Below are 15,466 nucleotides of genomic sequence, written 5' to 3' on the forward strand. Positions count from 1 at the left end.
TGCCAAAAGCTAGAAGTGATGTCACATGTCTGTAATCCCATCAAGAGGGTGAGGCAGGAGTCCAAGAGACCAACCCGGGAAACATAGTGAGAACCTGTCTCAAAAAATATACACATATTTTAAAAGGCCTGGGAGTAGCTCAGTGGTAGAGTTGCTTGCATGAGTCCCTGAGTTTAATCCCCAGTACCACACACCCCCCCCCCACAGAAAGAGTTGCCAACATTACTCTAGACCTTTATGATTTACAAAGCCCTCCAGTTAAAAGGGGATAATAATAGTTGCCCTCTCATAGGATGAGTACTAAATGAGTTCAGGTGATGAAATGCTTAGCACAGTGTGTGGCACATCGTAGTTCACTACACAAAGGGCTAGTTAGCACCCCTTCTTCTGTCCCCTGCCCCATATCATGGTTCAGAGAGGATATTCCACTTGCCAAGTACCAACCCTGTGAACCTGGCACAAGCTAGGTGACTTATACCTGGGTTTGTCTTTGGAGAGGTTATGACTAGTTCCATGGATGAAGCAAGTAGGCTTGGAGCAGGATCACTACCCACCCAAGGTCACATACCTTGCCAAGGCAGGACTGGATTTTGAATTTTGGATTTGAAGCCTGTATTCTTCCCTTCCTACTCTGCTGCTTCATTTTTCACTGTTCTGACTGTCCTTACCCATCTGGAGCAAGGGTGCTTCCTAGCAGGGTTGGGGGGTGCTCTCTAAGACTGGAGCAGGATAGGCCCTCCTCATAAGAATCTAGGATGTCAAGACCTGCCACCTGCTCAAGAGGCTTAAATTTCTCTGCAAGGGCCCTTGGCTAAATTAGGTAATGGGCTAGGACTCTGGGAGAGGTGGGGCTTGCTGACCCCAGGATCTGATTGGGCAGGGTATCCAGTCCTGGGGAGCAGGGAGGTGGGAGGAGAGGGAGCCCCTACAAATCCTGGGGGCTGGGGTGGGCCAGGGCATCTTTGGGTGGTGGAGTGTAGAGGACTCGATCCATAGGAGAGGAGTCCGAGAGACCAGCAACCATGGTAAGAACGAGAAGGGTCTTCACTCCTTTGCTTGCTGGAGCACTTCTGGGCCTCTTTCAAGCTGATCTGGGTGCTTTGAGGGACAGAAACTTGGGCCTTCGAAGGTGGAACATGAAGGTTCCCAGGTCCCAGAGGTCTTGGGGAAATTCTGGGTGCAAAGCCCTTTGACTTCTCCTGGATGTGGAAGCCTGGGATCCTCAAGAGTTGAGGTTCTCTGCCCACCTTCTGAGACGTCCAGCAATTTCATTCACAGGGCTATGAGGGGCTCTTAGCTTGTCTCCTTTGTAGTAGACATGGGGACTCTGAGGGCCAGAGTGACTCACCCACCAAGGCAGTGGCAAGAGTGGACTTTCTGAGTCCTGGAAAACCCTCCTATGTTAGCAAGGGGAGAAGGGCTTCCCTGGAAGATGGGAGACCTGCAGAGCTTGAGGCCAGCTTGGGTACAGGGCTCCAAGAGTCCTGAGGATGACGGGAAGAGGCTGAGTTAGAGAGACCCCATCCTCCCAGGCAGAGGTCCTGATTGGAGACTGTCATTTTCTTCTGAGAGTCCCCTCCCCACGTCACTTCAAGGAGTAACTAGACCCTGGAGGCCAGCTGCTGTTCCCCATGCCTGACTAAAAATAGCCTGCCCTCCTGGCATGGGGCAAGAGGAGAGGGTGGAGAGGCGAGGGGAGAAGGAGGAGGGCTGGAGCCAGATGGGTGAAGAGCTCCTGGGACATCTCACAGCTTCCTCACCACTAGCGTCGGTCCAAAGCCCCCTGACCCAGATGGCCTGGCTTGGATGTGACCAGGACACCTCCGTAGAAATCATATTTTCATGCCAAGCCCCCTCACCTTCTGCCCAATGACTGAATTGGAATAAAGAAGGAAACTTTAAATCTCTAACGCTGGGCATTCTCTGTTGGGAGAGATGATGCGTCCATCTCTTCCTGGTGATCTAACACTTAGCAGGTGCTCAATAACTGTCACATTATTACTGTATCGGAAGATGTTTATCGAGCAACTACGAAAGTACCAGGCAGGATTAGGAGGGAAAACTGGAAATCATGCTGGAATGGTGCCGACGGGTTACAAAGCCCTTTCCCATCCTTGATTTCCTCTTATCCCTGGGAAGTGCCAAGAGGAGATGCTAAGGGACTTACCCAAGGTCACTGGGGTGGGCGGCTGCGGTAGTTCCCCAGCTGGCTTCTGGTAGACAAGCATGGTCTGTGTCTCCCCTCTTATTCTCAGCACTGGGTCCGGGTGCTGATGGGGCACCGGGAGGTGCCACATTTAGAACTGTTCTCTAGGGGGAACCCAGGACACTTCCTTACAGAGGTCGAGGGCAAAACAAATGGAGTTGCCCTTTCCGCTCTCTGACTCTCTTGTGTCTTTGGCAGACGGACCAGCAGGCTGAGGCCCGGTCCTACCTCAGCGAGGAGATGATTGCTGGTGAGTGCGGGCAGCTGCGGGGAGTGTGGTGGCGTTTGGGTGGGTGGGTGAGGGCCAGTGTGAGGCTGGCCGGCAGCCCGCCTCCCCTCAGCCCTCCGCGTTCTCTTTCCTGGCAGAGTTCAAGGCTGCCTTTGACATGTTTGATGCTGATGGTGGTGGGGACATCAGCGTCAAAGAGTTGGGCACCGTGATGAGGATGCTGGGCCAGACACCCACCAAAGAGGAGCTGGATGCCATCATCGAGGAGGTGGATGAGGATGGTGAGCTGGTGGCGCTCCAAGGCCGGGGTGGTGAGGAGAGGCAGAATTCAGGACCGGGCTGGGCTCAGCCCAAACCCTGCTCCCCCCAGGCAGTGGCACCATCGACTTCGAGGAGTTCTTGGTCATGATGGTGCGCCAGATGAAGGAGGACGCCAAGGGGAAGAGCGAGGAGGAGCTGGCCGAGTGTTTCCGCGTTTTCGACAGGTGCAATGGGGTCTTCGAGCCGAGCCGCGGCAGGTGTTGGGTTTCCCGGTTGGGAGTCTGAGGGGGGCGTGGGGCGGGGCCGGCGCGACTCACCTGCGCCCGCGCCTTCCCCACCCCTCCTCCCCAGGAACGCAGACGGTTACATCGACGCTGAGGAGCTGGCCGAGATTTTCAGGGCTTCTGGGGAGCACGTGACGGACGAGGAGATCGAATCCCTGATGAAAGACGGGGACAAGAACAACGACGGCCGCATTGACTTCGACGGTAAGGGGAGCCTCGGGGACCCGGCGCCCTCGAGGTGCCCTTGGCCCTGCGGGCGGGGCTGGGTGTAGCCTGACCGAGGGTGGGGAGCGCTGGGCTGCTTCGTGCAATTTGTCGGTTAATGACAAGGCACCCGCAGCCTCTGCGCGCCCGGGGCCTGGCCAGGCCTCTGCGTCCCCAGAGGAAACCCTGACACCCTCCCTCCTCCTCCTCGCAGAGTTCCTGAAGATGATGGAGGGCGTGCAGTAAGGAGCCTGCAGTCCGCTCCTTGGAGACCTTGTGTCCCTCGGGCGTGGGCAGCTCCACCCAGCCGATCGGTGCCCGCCCCACCGGGGAGGCGCTGCCCCTTCAGGCTCTGTGTCTGGAAGGAATAAAGGCAAACGTTGCAAAGCTGGTGGCCGAGTGAGGGGAAGGCTGGCTTCGGGCAGCGGGTCTCGGGCGCACCTTGGCTGGGCTGTGGCCCTGGGCTCCCCCGGAGCGCTCCCTCCCTCGAGGCCGGGGCCGTAGCGGCTGAGCGGCGGCATGCGGAAGGGACCTGGGCCGCTCGAGCCCGAGGAGGCGGCGGCCGCCGAAGGCCGGGCGCTGTTCAACGCGCTATGCAATTTCGCGGCCGGCTACCGGCAGCTGGCGATGGGCGTGGGCAGCTCGGCCGACGGGCAGCGGTTGCGCCTGGCGCTGGGGGAGGGCGGCCGAAGGGGCTTCGAGCTGAGTCAGGGTGAGTTGGCAGCTCCAGGAGGGTGCCCCGGGACGGCGGGTGTATGTGGGGGGTGCGCTTGGAGGCCAGAAGCCAGGGGAGACAGGTGAGGCCTCCTCACTTGCCCACTGTCCTTTTTTTTTTTTTTTTTGGTACCGGGGATCGAACTTGGGACCTTGTGCTTGCTTGCAAGTCAGGCACAGTGTCGGTGAGCTAAATCCCCGGCCCCCCACTGCCCTTTATTAGAACTTCGGGTCTTGGTGCCTTCATCTGGAGGGCACTGAGAGTGGGTGTCCATCCACCCCAGGCTGCATTATTTCTGCTTGGAGTGCTTTGCCCTTCCAAGTGCTTCTTCATGCTGTGTGCTGGCCGCGGTAGGGGAGCCTGGAGACACACCCTCCACGAAAGAGGTTCTGAACTCATCTTCTGGACCCTGGATCCCTGCCTCGCCCTGTCTCCCGGCCTTCAACTCCCTCACTTTGCTCCCTAGAGGACCAACGGCGGCACGATCCAGTTCAGATGAAAGCTGACCTGGCCACTCTCCTGTTGAAAGTTCATCAAGGCTCCCCAGTGCCTCTAGAATCAACTCCAATAATTCCTTCCACCCCCCCCCTTCCCACATCCCATTCCTGATAGGGATGTAGGGTGCATTTTCAAGCCCCAGATCCTTTGTATATGCTGTTCTCACGCCCTGTAATGCCTTTCTCCTTCTTATAGGCCTAGCAAGTTCTTCGGAGGACCTTGTGCAGATATCATCTCCTCCCTTGATGCCCACTCCCAGTGGCTGCAAAAAAAGCCCCCGTCCCTCTTTGTACACAGCTCAGTTATAGCAGGCGTCAAGCTGTAGATAACTAAGTGTAGTGACCAGCTGTTAGAGTCAGGTTATTTTTTTTTTTTTTTTTGGTACCGGGGATCGAACTCAGGTCCTTGTGCTTGCGCAGCAGGTGGCGAAACCACTGAGCTAAATCCCCAGCCCCCTTTTTTTTTTGTTGAGACAGGGTCTCACTATGTAGTCCAGGCCCACGTTGAACTGTTTCCTGAGTGCTGGAATTACAGGTAGGTGCCACCACGCCTGTTCCAGTGCTGTTGTTCTCTTGTTTAGTTTCTGTGGTGCTGGGGATCAAGCTGAAGGCCCTGCAAATCCTAAGCAAGTGTTTGACCACTGAGCCACATCCCTAGCCATATATATTTTTGTTTTTTTGGGATAGGGTCTTGCTGCACAGTCCAGGCTGGCCTTGAACTTGTGATCCTCCTGCCTCAGCCTCTGGAATGCTGAGATTACAGGCATGTACCACCATGCCCAGCTATCATCATTCTTGAAATTCTGTACTCTACAGTTACTGTATTCATTACCACAGCCTTCCCTTACCATCCCTTGGGCCTTTGTATATGCTAGACTCACTCCCTGGAATTCCCTTCCCCTTCTTATTAGCCTGTCAGTTTCATCAGCAGACAAGGCCTCTCTCAGATACCATCTCCTCCCTTGATCCCTGCCCCCACTGCCTGTGGAAATAGTTCTTGTCCTGTCCCCCCCCCCTTTTTCCCCCTCATTCAGACATTTCTCAGCTTGGATTTTCAACCAGAAATAGTGCTGGGGTTTAGTATTTATTAAGTGCCTACTGTGTTCTGTATCTTTGCCTTAGAGACATTGATTGGCTCATTCATGCACGCAACACCCCAGAAGCAGATCACGTTAGCCCCATTTTACAGTTGAGGAGACTAAGGCCTGATGAGGCGAAGTGAGGGATGCAGGGAATTACCTGGATAATATTGCTCTGTGGCGGTGGGAGCCAGAGCAGGGCTCTCAGCTGTGGTACCATCTACTTGTTAAAAGGTGTTTTACCTGGATGTCCTGAGCACTTCAAACTGGCCCTGCCCTGAACGGATGCAGCATCCCTCTTGTCCTTCTCTGTTCCAAGTCTCAGTGATGGTTTCTTGAAGATAGGACTCATTGTCCCCGTTAGCACTCACTCTCCATGCTGCTTTTTATCTCCAGACCATTTTATCCCTCCCCTCCCTGGCCTAGCTTTTCTTTTTCCTTTTGGTACGGGGATTGAACTTGGGACTTTGCGCTTGTGAGGCAGGTGGTGGAACCACTGAGGTAAATCCCCAGCTCCTAGTGTTTTAACTCAGGCCACCATGCCGTTTGAAAGGTGTTTTCTAGAAATTCATTGCATTCAATCGTGTTGCATGGATGGGAACAAGAATCAGTTTCTAGTTATTTCCTGTACTAGAGTTCCTTTTTTTTGCAAGTCTCCGAAATCTAAGCCTAACAGACTTAAGCCAAAAAGGGACTTGGTTTTTATTTTTTTGGTACTGGGGATTGAACTTGGGTCCTTGTGCTTGCGAAGCAGGCGGCGAAACCACTGAGCTAAATCCCCCGCCCGAAAAGGGACTTGGTTAATGGAACTGGGAGCCAAGACAAGAATCGGAACCCAGAGCCTCTCTCCGGCTTTTGGGTGTTTTGCTCTGTTTGTTTTTCTTCCTACTATATCTGGTCTCCACCAGCAACCTAGATTGACTCCTTCCTCTGTTACTAACCCCATTAGTAAAACACTTTTATTGTCTCCCAGTGATAAATTCCAGAGAACAGTGATTGATTGTGAACCACAGTTTAGTGCTGAGTTCCTGTGACTGACCCAAGATAGGCTAGGGGACCAAACGCTATGATCAAGGACCACACGTAGAGGCTTCCCAGTGGCAGACAAAAATAAATCCACCTCAGCATTTACATAAAGCCAATTTGCAGGGCCTTCAGCTTGATCCCCAGCACCACAGAAACTAAACAAGAGAACAACAGCACTGGAACAGGCGTGGTGCACACCTGTAACCCCAGGACTGAGGCAGGAAGGAGCTGCAAATCCTAAACAAGTGTTTGACCACTGAGGCTGAGGCAGGAAGATCACTGAGAGTTTGAGGCCAGCCTGGGCTACATAGTGAGTTCAAGGGCAGCCTTCACGACATAGTCGCAAAAAACAAACAAATTAGCACAAGGTTCTGAACTCTTCTTTTCTCAGGCATCCTCTCACCTGGCGATTTTCAAACTTGAGAGAGGATCAGAACTTGGCAGGATGTTGGGGCCAAGGATTTGCCCTTCTAACAAGGTCCGGATGATGGTTCTACTGCAGGAAGGCCCACACCTTTTTTTGAGACAGACTCTCATCGTGTTCAGGCTGGCATTGAACTCACTACTCACAGTTATCTTCCCGCCTCAGCCTCTTGAGTGCTGGGATTACAAGGGTGTGCCATCACATCTGGCCTCACACCTTGTTTCTTAACGAGACCACCACAGTTAGCATGTCATTGAGAAGCTGACTAGAAAGGCAAAGCTGCCTTTTTCTTTTTTGGAGTAATGGGGATTGAACCCAGGGCCTTCATACTGAGCTACACTCTCAATCCTTTTTATATTTTATTTTGGGACAGGGTCTCAGTCACGAAATTGCCCACACTGGGCTGGAACTTATGATCCTCTTGCCTCAGGATTACAAGGCATGCACCATTGTACCTGGCTAAATCTTTCTTTTAACATGAGATTGAGGTACAAGATGATTATTCAAGCAAGAAAGAAAAATTAAAAGGACATTTTTTTTCCAGTACCGGGAATTGAACTCAGGACCTTGCATTTGCCAGGCAGGCGCCGCACCGCTGAGCTAAATCCCTGCCTCTAAAAGTGAATCCCCCAATTTTACACACGAGGACATCCATGTTCCAATCCTAGGCCTAACAACTACAGTTCTTTACATGTGGGTGGCTGACAGGGTGCACAGGGCAAAGGAGAGACCTGGGCTAGCAGGAGTAAAGGGGACCATGAGGGAACCTTCCTCACAGGTCTTCCTGCCTTCCCTCCCTCTTCCCCAGGCCTGCACGATCAGCTGTTGGCAGAGCTGACCCTGTCTGGTGCCAAGGCAGAAACCCAGGCAGAGTTGGAGTGCACTTGGGTGCTGTTTCTGTCCACCCTGGAGATCTTCCCGCAGGACCTGGGCCGGGCCCATAGCCTCAGCCAGCTCTTCCCAATGCGTGCAGCAGGGACCCAGCTGGTCTGCACAGGAGTGTCCTCTCAGGGGTCCAAAGGCTGGAGCTTGCAGCAGGCCAGCACAAGAGCAGCCCAAGGGGTGGGGGCACTGGGCAAATGGGTGCAGCGGGTGGCGGAGCTGCAGTCAGAGATGGAACAGGAAGTGAATATGCCCCCTTGGAGTTTGGAACCATCCATGGGGGACCTAGGGTCAGAGGCAGGTTTGGAGCTGTCCTGAGGGTTCTGACAGGGGAAAGGCTTTCTCTGGTTGTCTCCCCACATTCTGGGCCTGCTGTAAGGTCACCTAAGGGCTCCAAGATCTGTTACAAAGCAGGTGGCTGGCCCTCTGCTCCCTCCCAGATACTCTTTATTCTAAGGTCTGGTTCAGTTTCATCTGTAACACAGTTGGGGCTGCTGTAGCATTCACTAAAACTCCTGGTGCAGGTAGAAACAAGCTTTGCATTGTTGTTGCCGGGGACTGAACCCAGGTACTCTGAGTTTTACCACAGAGCCACCCCCCCAAAAGGCACTCAATTTACAGAAGAATGATAAAATAGCTAAGGCTACAAAGGAACACATCCTAGTTTCTTCACTGCTTGGCCCCACAGCATAGCAATAAGCTGCTTTCACCACTACAGAGAACAAGCAAGAGCCCAGATGCCAAGCCGGACCCCCACTGCCAAACCAAGGGTTAACTGCAAGCCAGAAACGTGTACAAAAAGCAACCAAAATGTGTTTATTTAATATACAATGCAAAGGCTCAACCACAGACTTAATTTAAAAAACAAACAAAACAACACCACAGCTCAAGGTACAGTGTCCTACACAGAAATCAAGAAAAGGACAGACTGAAGAAGAAATAAAGACACTACGGGGAGAGGCTGGACAGCCTGGGTCAGGGCTCTTGGCTGGATACTTGCTTTGAGTAGGTTTCTTGCAGGTACTTCTTAAAAGCTGGAAGAGAACAGGCAGGCATTGGGTGATAAGAGACAGGAGTCAATGAAGGTGGCCAAGAGAACAGGGCAGCTTGAGCAGGCAGGGATGCAAAGGTGGGGAGGGGCAGCCCAGCCAGATGGGTCTCCTGATGGTTAGAGGGCACAGGTGATGCGATCTACCCACCGCCTCCTCTCGATTTGTGTGACTGCACAGGGAGTCCACTGTTTATAGCACAGGAGAGCACCGCAGCAGAGGCAGAATGGGCCGACCAACCCCTTCCCTCAGCTCAACCCAGTCCCAAGTCACCAGGACCCTCTCGGTTGAGGGCACCTCTGAAGGATGGCAAGGACCCTGTGCTGAGGACCCACCTGCGGGGTTTTTCCAGAGCTCTGCAGCATGTGTGTTCAAAGGACTATCGATGTTGGGTTCTGGGAGTGGAGAGACACATGGTCAAAGGGTAGAAGAGGCTGGCCCAGGAAAGTCCCAATAGTCACCACGTTGTTGGAGGGAGTGGCCTCAGAAGTCACCTCCTAGCAGGCTCTGGATGGATAGCAGGATGGTCCTGACGTCGTACAAGGCGGACCACTTGTCCTTGAGGATGTCCAGGCAGATGTTACCCTGGGTGTCCACATTGGGGTGGTAGCAGGGAGTGAGGAACTTCACTGTGGGTGCGTTGTAAGGGTAGCCACTGGGAAACTCCAGGGAGAGCTTATACCTCAGGTCTTCATATACCTGGCATTGGGAAAGAGAGGCAGGGACTAAGTTTCCCCATGTGAGACTCGTATTCCAACCCAAGACCCATGTAAGGAGCCTGCTAGGTAGGCTCTAAGTTTTTTATATGGGAAAGGAGAGGGGACAAAATGTTAAGCTGATTCTGGTGCTTTCCTCTTATTTGATGGGGACAGCCAAGACCCTTTAAGGGTTGTAAATTGGTATCCTGAGGGCTACCACAGCTGTGCTTTAGTCTCAGTTTTATTTATTTTTGGTTTTCTGAGATGGGGTAGTTCAGGCTGGCCTTGAACTTATTGTGTAGCCCAGGGTGGTCTTGCCTGTGATCCTACTGCCTCAGCTTCCTGAGTGCTGGGATTACAGGCATGTGCCACCTTGCCCAGCCTAATTAGTATTTTAGTTATTAACATGAAAAAATTAAATTTGACAGAGATGTGAATTTCTGACTTACCTTAAACCAGATCTGTAGCAATGGGCCCTCCCAATGGTCTAAGTCCACAGTCCATTTACTTCATTGTGGTCTGGCCCCTTAGACAGGGCTTATTTTTCCAGGTACTAGGGATTTTTTCTTTTTTTTTTGAGACAGGGTCTTGCTATGTATATGTAGTTCAAGCTTGTCTTGAACTTCCTATAGAGCCTCCCTATAGGCCTCGAACTCATGGCAATCCTCCTGCCTCAGCCTCCCAAGTGCTCGGATTACAGGCATGTGCCACCACACCTGGCTGCCAGGTACTTCGGATTGAAACCCCTGCCCTTTTAAAATTTTGAGACAAGGTCTTGCCAAGTTGTCCAGGCCTGGCTTGAACTTGTGATCCTCCTGCCTTAACCTCCCAGAATGCTAGGATTACAAGCACCATGATTGGCTAAACAAAGTTTTAAATCTTTTTATTGTACAGAAGAGAACAAGATCACAAGGCTCAGAGCATATGAATAGGCACAGGGGCATTGTCTTGGGCAGCTAATGGACTGAAGCAGCACTGGTACCTGGATCTCACCTCCTTCCTGACCCTATACTTACTGTGCCAGCTGCTCCGTGGATGGTCCCTACCCATTTGAAAAGGTTGTCTGATTCAGGGAAGGCAGAAATTCCTTTGTCACCAGACATCTGAGGAAGAAACAGTATTTGGTGGATTGCAGAGTATATTTTAGGGGATAGCAAAGGGTCAGTGTGTGGTCCCTGCCCCTGATTTCATCACAGGCTTAAACAACGAGCAAGCAGCCCCAAGTGACAGGTTCATCACCAGGCTAAGGAAGGAGGGGTTGTACAGTGAAGCAGAAGGCAGCTGTGCATCCACAAGCTTCTTGGTTGCCAGGAATTAAAACATTCAATTCTTGAAATATATTAAAAAATCTGACTTGAATATTTCAGGTTAATGTAGCAAAGAACAACTAGGAAGGGAGAATTCCAAGGCACGACAGAATTAGATTACCAAGAAGGGTGAGGAATCAGGCATGGGTGAAGCTTGAGACCAGGAAGTAAGGACAAGCAGGACAGGGAAGGCTCTCTGTGACTTCAGGGAACTGTTTCACTAGGGGGATAGAACTGGGATAGAGACTGCTCCAAGGAAAGGTGTGGGTGAGAGTATGACAGACTTTCCAGAAGACAGTACATGATAATGACCTTTGTCTATCTAACAAGGGGCTTATGTAGGAAAGGACGCTACCGATCATTGGGTGGGAGGGTGGACCAGCTGAATGCGGATTTGAGAGCCCTCAGTCACTCACCATGAGGGTCATCAGCTCCTGCTGTAGCCTGCGAAAAGAATTTAGGGTTACCTAGGAATCTGGATGGGCCGGGAGCTCTCCAGTTGGTGCATTTCTTCCCTCCTGAATCTCTGAGGAGCTGTCACAGAGGCTTCCCCTTTCTCCGAGGTCAGAGTCAGCTGGGGGAAAGCTCATGCTCATCTCCATAGGAGAACCCTAATGAGTTTTCACCCTCCCTAATTCCTGACCCTTGCCCTGATTCTGGCGTGTCTTAACTCCCCACGCTCCTCGGGCGTCTTCTGGGAGGATCCTGACAGTAGTCTTCCTTTAGGAGTCTCACAGAGTAGCCTGAGCTTCTGGCCTCCCTCCCACCCCTCACCTCAACTCCAGTATCTCACCAGCACCACGAGGTGAGGGTCCCATTAGTCTTCGCCGTGGGTCCCCAGACTCGACCAGTGTTAGCTCCGGACTACTTACCTCTTGCCCACAGGGCCCCGGGCAGCGCCCCCGCTGGGCTCGGCTCCTTTACGGGCGGCGGCGGCGGCGGCGGCAGCGACACTGGCGGCGGCGGGGTCGCGGTTTTGGGAGGCCATCCGGGAGGCGCCGGTAGAGAGACAGGAACTCTGAGAACAGGACTGCAACTGCGAGGCTGGGAGCCGCCCGCCTGCGTTTGAATTGTAACCCTCCGACAGCGTCGACCAATCAGCGGCTCGCTTGGGTTTAATCCAGCCAATGCGGTGCGCCAAAGCGCTATTTCACTGCGCAACTGCGAACCGCACCCATCAATACGCCACTATTGGCCGATGCGGGGGTGGGGTGGGGGTTGCTTCTAACAGTCGATTGGCCAGAAAGGCTGCCACTAAGAAGTCTGTAGCGAATTGACGGCCTTTGGAAAATGCCGACCATTAAAAGGCCAAGAAAACAGCCACGTGCGATAAATCCCTTAAAATTAAAAGCCTGTACTAGGCGTCTAACGTGCCGGGCCTTGATCCTTTCTTCCAGGAATAGGGACTATCTCCAGTCTTCCGGACCTGATATCCTTCCCCCAAACCGGAAGCCCCCGCTCCTCCCCCTATTACAATTGGCCTGGCACCGGGTCCCAAGTGTGTCTGGGAATCCCGGGGTGTGGGCGATAAGACTAGAGAGGCTGAATGAAGGCCAGAGCAGCAGACTCCCTGTTATAAAATGTAGGTTCAGGCCACGCCCTCCTCTTGGACTGGTTTGTTGCGTGACACTGAGCAGGTCGATATTTGAACATGTAAAATGATAATAAAAGCCAACGCTGCATTTTTTATATAGTCTGTTAAGCAAACCTCCATGGGACTAGCTAACATATTCTGCCAGTCCTTGCATTGGTAGGTAAACCCCCCCCACAAAAACAGAGGGACAAGGAGGTTGGCAAGCTGGGCGTAGTGGAGCACGCATGTACTTGGGAGGCTAAAGCAGGAGGATCAAGTTCCAAGCCAACCTGAACTACATGGCGAGACCCTGTCTCAGAAACAAACAATATTGGCAAAGTACGCGGTATTAGTAGCTAGGTCTCCTAAAGCCTAGGTCTATGAGATGGGGAAGGGTTATCTGGGCCTTTTTTCTATACCTATTTCTAGAACCCTTGACATTTTATCAGGCCCCTACATGGCAGATGGCACAGCAGGATCACGGTCTGTGTTTACTACAAACGGTTTAATTACTTCTTATCCCAATAACTTTACAAATATAGACCCACATGTCAGTCTGGGGTGCTCTGCCGGGCATCCCTACAGACTAGCTGTGCAGTTTAATGCTGCGGAAATCCATCTAGGAGCAGTCCCAGCAGTAGCCTCAGCATGTGGGGAAGAGGGTCCTGGAGCCTGGCTGCTATCTGTTGCCGAGAGATCTGGCCTCAGGTCTGCACAGGTGCTTCAACAGCATGATGATCATTCTCTGTCCTTAGTGTCTCCATGTACTTTCGCATCTTCTCAACCATCCAAGAGGGCAGAACAAAGGATTTCAGCTCATCTAACTTCAGGTCCAGGCATCCTCTAGAGTAGATATTGAGGAGAGAAGTTAAAGGCGGGCAGAATGTAGGCCCAGCCTTACCCCAGGAGCTACTTTGAGGCAGAGAGGACTGTAGAGGCCAGGAGACCCAGTGGTTTACCTGTAGTCGTCGCTGGCAGCGAGGTCCCGGATGTCCTCCTCGATGAGGAGGTAGGCCTGGGGCAGGAACAAGGGAGAATAGTAACTGCCTGATTCATTTCACTCCAACTCAGTAATCCTTTATTAAGCATCTGCTTAATGTAAGGCCTGCTACTAGGTGGAGGAAAGTGTTTGCAATTTAATAGGGGAAGGTGGGGAGAGACTAGGGATGGTTCCTTAAGAAAATCTGTCACTCAAACAGAAACTATGGGCAGGAGAGGAGGGATTTGTGACTTTTTTGAGACTGGGGTCTAGCTATGTTGCCCAGGCTGGGCCCGAATTTTTGGATTCAAGTCATCCTTATGCCTGAGTCTTTGGAGTAGCTGGAACTACAGGCATGTTGTGATGACTTATTTATAGCCTTTCCTCTTTTAAAAAAGGAATGGAAGAGGTTTATAATCAAACAGTAAGAGAGCTAGCAAAATATACATGGAAAGAGTAAAGCAGGAAGAGGAAGCTATATGCTAACTAGGGACTGAGAAAATTTAGTCTTGCGATTTCCAGCAAAAAGGGACATGATTGGGGCCGGGGATTTAGCTCAGTGGTTCTTCGGCCTGCCTTGCAAGGACAAGGACCCGAGTTTGATTCCCGGCACCAAAAAATAAAAAAGGGACATGATAAACACATTGCTGTCTAGTACCTGGGCTGTGATGTGTAGCCCTGGGCCTGTACAGATGCTGACAGGATGCATGTCTGCAGTGGTGAGGCTTGGTGAGTGTACCATGTAGGTAGGGGCTGTGCATCATATCAGAAAATCTTCTCTAAGAGTCCTTCAGGAAAAGTTGTGGTTTTTGAGTACTTTTCTTTTCTTCCATCTTAGGGGCACTCTGAACTATGTAAAAGATCAGGATCCTGGAGAGGGGCCTAGAGTTTATTTTTTTTTTGCATGGCAGAATTTATTCAAGAAAGCAAAAATGAAGAGTGGGAGAGAAACTACCTCTGCAGAGGGAGCTTGGACTGAGTAAATAAAAAAAGAGAATAAGAGCAAAGCTAAAAGTGCATGCTGTGACTGGGAAACAGTGTAGAAACACAGAAAGTTATGACTGCCTGTAGAGTTTACAAACACCTAGAAAAGGTCTCCTAGGTCACCATGGAAAAAACCTCAACTTTTTTCTACTTTACTGATGGCTTAATTTTAGGTCCTGCTCCCTCTGCCCAATTATTTGTTTCTTTTTTCTTTTTTGGTACCAGGGATTGAACTCTGGACCTTGTGCTTTCGAGGCATGTGGCAGAACCACTGAGCTACATCCCTGGCACAACTTTCTTATTTATGTTATACTGCATTTTATGTCCTCACTGATAAGCTCCCTGAAATATTCTTCTGAAACAAAGTGTGGGGATGGAGTAGTAAATAAAATGAAAGGTAGTTTTCTTTCTTTCCTTTTTTTTTTGGTACCAGGGATCGAACTGAGGACCTTGCACTTGCGAGGCAGGCGTCGGAACCACTGAGCTAAATCCCCGGCCCTCTTTCTTTCCTTTTTTGAGACAGGATCTCCCTATGTACCCCAGGCTGGCCTTGAACTCATGACAACCCTCCTGCCTTAGCCTCCCATGTACTGGGATTACAGGTATGCACCACCATACCCAGCTGGGAAAGGTAGTTTTCATTGCCTTCTAGGAAATGGCATACTGGTTTGCAAGGCCATTAGATTTTTTTTTTTTTAGAAGCGGTCCCTGAAGTGGGACTGAGTCCTCAGGTAGAGGAGACCACATGTGATGGGGCAAAGCCCTCACAGCAGTTTTAGCAAAGGTACAACAATGATTTTTCCTAAGGTTGGTGCTTGATATGAGCTGAGAACTTCTGAAGTGGAGGCGACTCTGGCAGAGGCTGTTAGGTATGGCAAACATCTCACTGCAGGTGCTAACTCCTGTTGACAAGGGGTGCTGCCTGGAGAACTACATTGAGAAAAGATTTTATAGCTGTGTCTGGAGAAAGTGTTATGATGAAGGAGTAAAATCCATCCATGGGCACATGAAAGAGAATCCTATTAAGTCGTAACCACATCCCTATGCACAGGTAATACATCCAGACGTG

General features: G+C 51.4%; 4 protein-coding genes across 5 annotated transcripts in view; 2 read left to right on the top strand and 2 right to left on the bottom strand.

Moving 5' to 3' along the window:
- Positions 1-890: 890 nt before the first annotated feature.
- On the top strand, positions 891-3,574 carry Tnnc2 (troponin C2, fast skeletal type). The gene is made up of 6 exons (XM_004858144.3): positions 891-1,025; positions 2,405-2,456; positions 2,573-2,716; positions 2,806-2,920; positions 3,048-3,184; positions 3,399-3,574. Exons 1-6 carry the CDS (start codon positions 1,023-1,025, stop codon positions 3,428-3,430), a joined length of 483 nt encoding a protein of 160 aa, XP_004858201.1. The 5' UTR covers positions 891-1,022; the 3' UTR covers positions 3,431-3,574.
- Positions 3,575-3,703: 129 nt separating this feature from the next.
- LOC147822204 (regulator of G protein signaling 9-binding protein-like) lies at positions 3,704-8,125 on the top strand. Its single transcript, XM_087197752.1, has 2 exons — positions 3,704-3,896; positions 7,734-8,125. Exons 1-2 carry the CDS (start codon positions 3,704-3,706, stop codon positions 8,123-8,125), a joined length of 585 nt encoding a protein of 194 aa, XP_087053878.1.
- Positions 8,126-8,600: 475 nt separating this feature from the next.
- Positions 8,601-11,949, bottom strand: Ube2c (ubiquitin conjugating enzyme E2 C). Its single transcript, XM_004858145.3, has 6 exons — positions 11,734-11,949; positions 11,278-11,305; positions 10,571-10,657; positions 9,351-9,555; positions 9,192-9,251; positions 8,601-8,841 (listed from the first exon to the last, which is right to left on the bottom strand). The coding sequence occupies exons 1-6, from the start codon at positions 11,847-11,849 to the stop codon at positions 8,783-8,785; spliced, it is 555 nt and encodes a 184-aa protein (XP_004858202.2). The 5' UTR covers positions 11,850-11,949; the 3' UTR covers positions 8,601-8,782.
- Positions 11,950-12,920: 971 nt separating this feature from the next.
- The window catches only part of Dnttip1 (deoxynucleotidyltransferase terminal interacting protein 1), a 28,515-nt gene continuing 25,969 nt past the window's right edge, over positions 12,921-15,466 (bottom strand). For both annotated transcript variants that reach the window (XM_004858147.3, XM_013077177.3), the window contains exons 12-13: positions 13,394-13,449; positions 12,921-13,277 (exon numbers count right to left, since the gene is read on the bottom strand). In XM_004858147.3, the coding sequence (XP_004858204.1) occupies positions 13,139-13,277; positions 13,394-13,449 (195 nt within the window). In that variant the 3' untranslated portion in view covers positions 12,921-13,138. The remainder of the gene's footprint in view (positions 13,278-13,393; positions 13,450-15,466) is intronic.

This window comes from Heterocephalus glaber, unplaced genomic scaffold (assembly GCF_053883595.1).
Source record: "Heterocephalus glaber isolate CG9 unplaced genomic scaffold, H.glaber_assembly_v1.0 deba00001673, whole genome shotgun sequence".
In the NCBI taxonomy this organism is placed as follows: Eukaryota; Metazoa; Chordata; class Mammalia; order Rodentia; family Bathyergidae; genus Heterocephalus; species Heterocephalus glaber.

Excerpts from the sequence above, each read along its gene's own strand:
- Ube2c (XM_004858145.3), bottom strand. The coding sequence starts at position 11,849 with ATGGCCTCCCAAAACCGCGACCCCGCCGCCGCCAGTGTCGCTGCCGCC. Across the intron at positions 11,306-11,733 it reads CGGGGCCCTGTGGGCAAGAG|GCTACAGCAGGAGCTGATGA; the intron begins GTAAGTAGTCCG and ends TTCTTTTCGCAG. Across the intron at positions 9,252-9,350 it reads CATCCAGAGCCTGCTAGGAG|AACCCAACATCGATAGTCCT; the intron begins GTGACTTCTGAG and ends CTCCACTCCCAG.
- LOC147822204 (XM_087197752.1), top strand. The coding sequence starts at position 3,704 with ATGCGGAAGGGACCTGGGCCGCTCGAGCCCGAGGAGGCGGCGGCCGCC. Across the intron at positions 3,897-7,733 it reads GGGCTTCGAGCTGAGTCAGG|GCCTGCACGATCAGCTGTTG; the intron begins GTGAGTTGGCAG and ends CCTCTTCCCCAG.
- Tnnc2 (XM_004858144.3), top strand. Across the intron at positions 2,717-2,805 it reads CGAGGAGGTGGATGAGGATG|GCAGTGGCACCATCGACTTC; the intron begins GTGAGCTGGTGG and ends TGCTCCCCCCAG. Across the intron at positions 3,185-3,398 it reads CGGCCGCATTGACTTCGACG|AGTTCCTGAAGATGATGGAG; the intron begins GTAAGGGGAGCC and ends TCCTCCTCGCAG.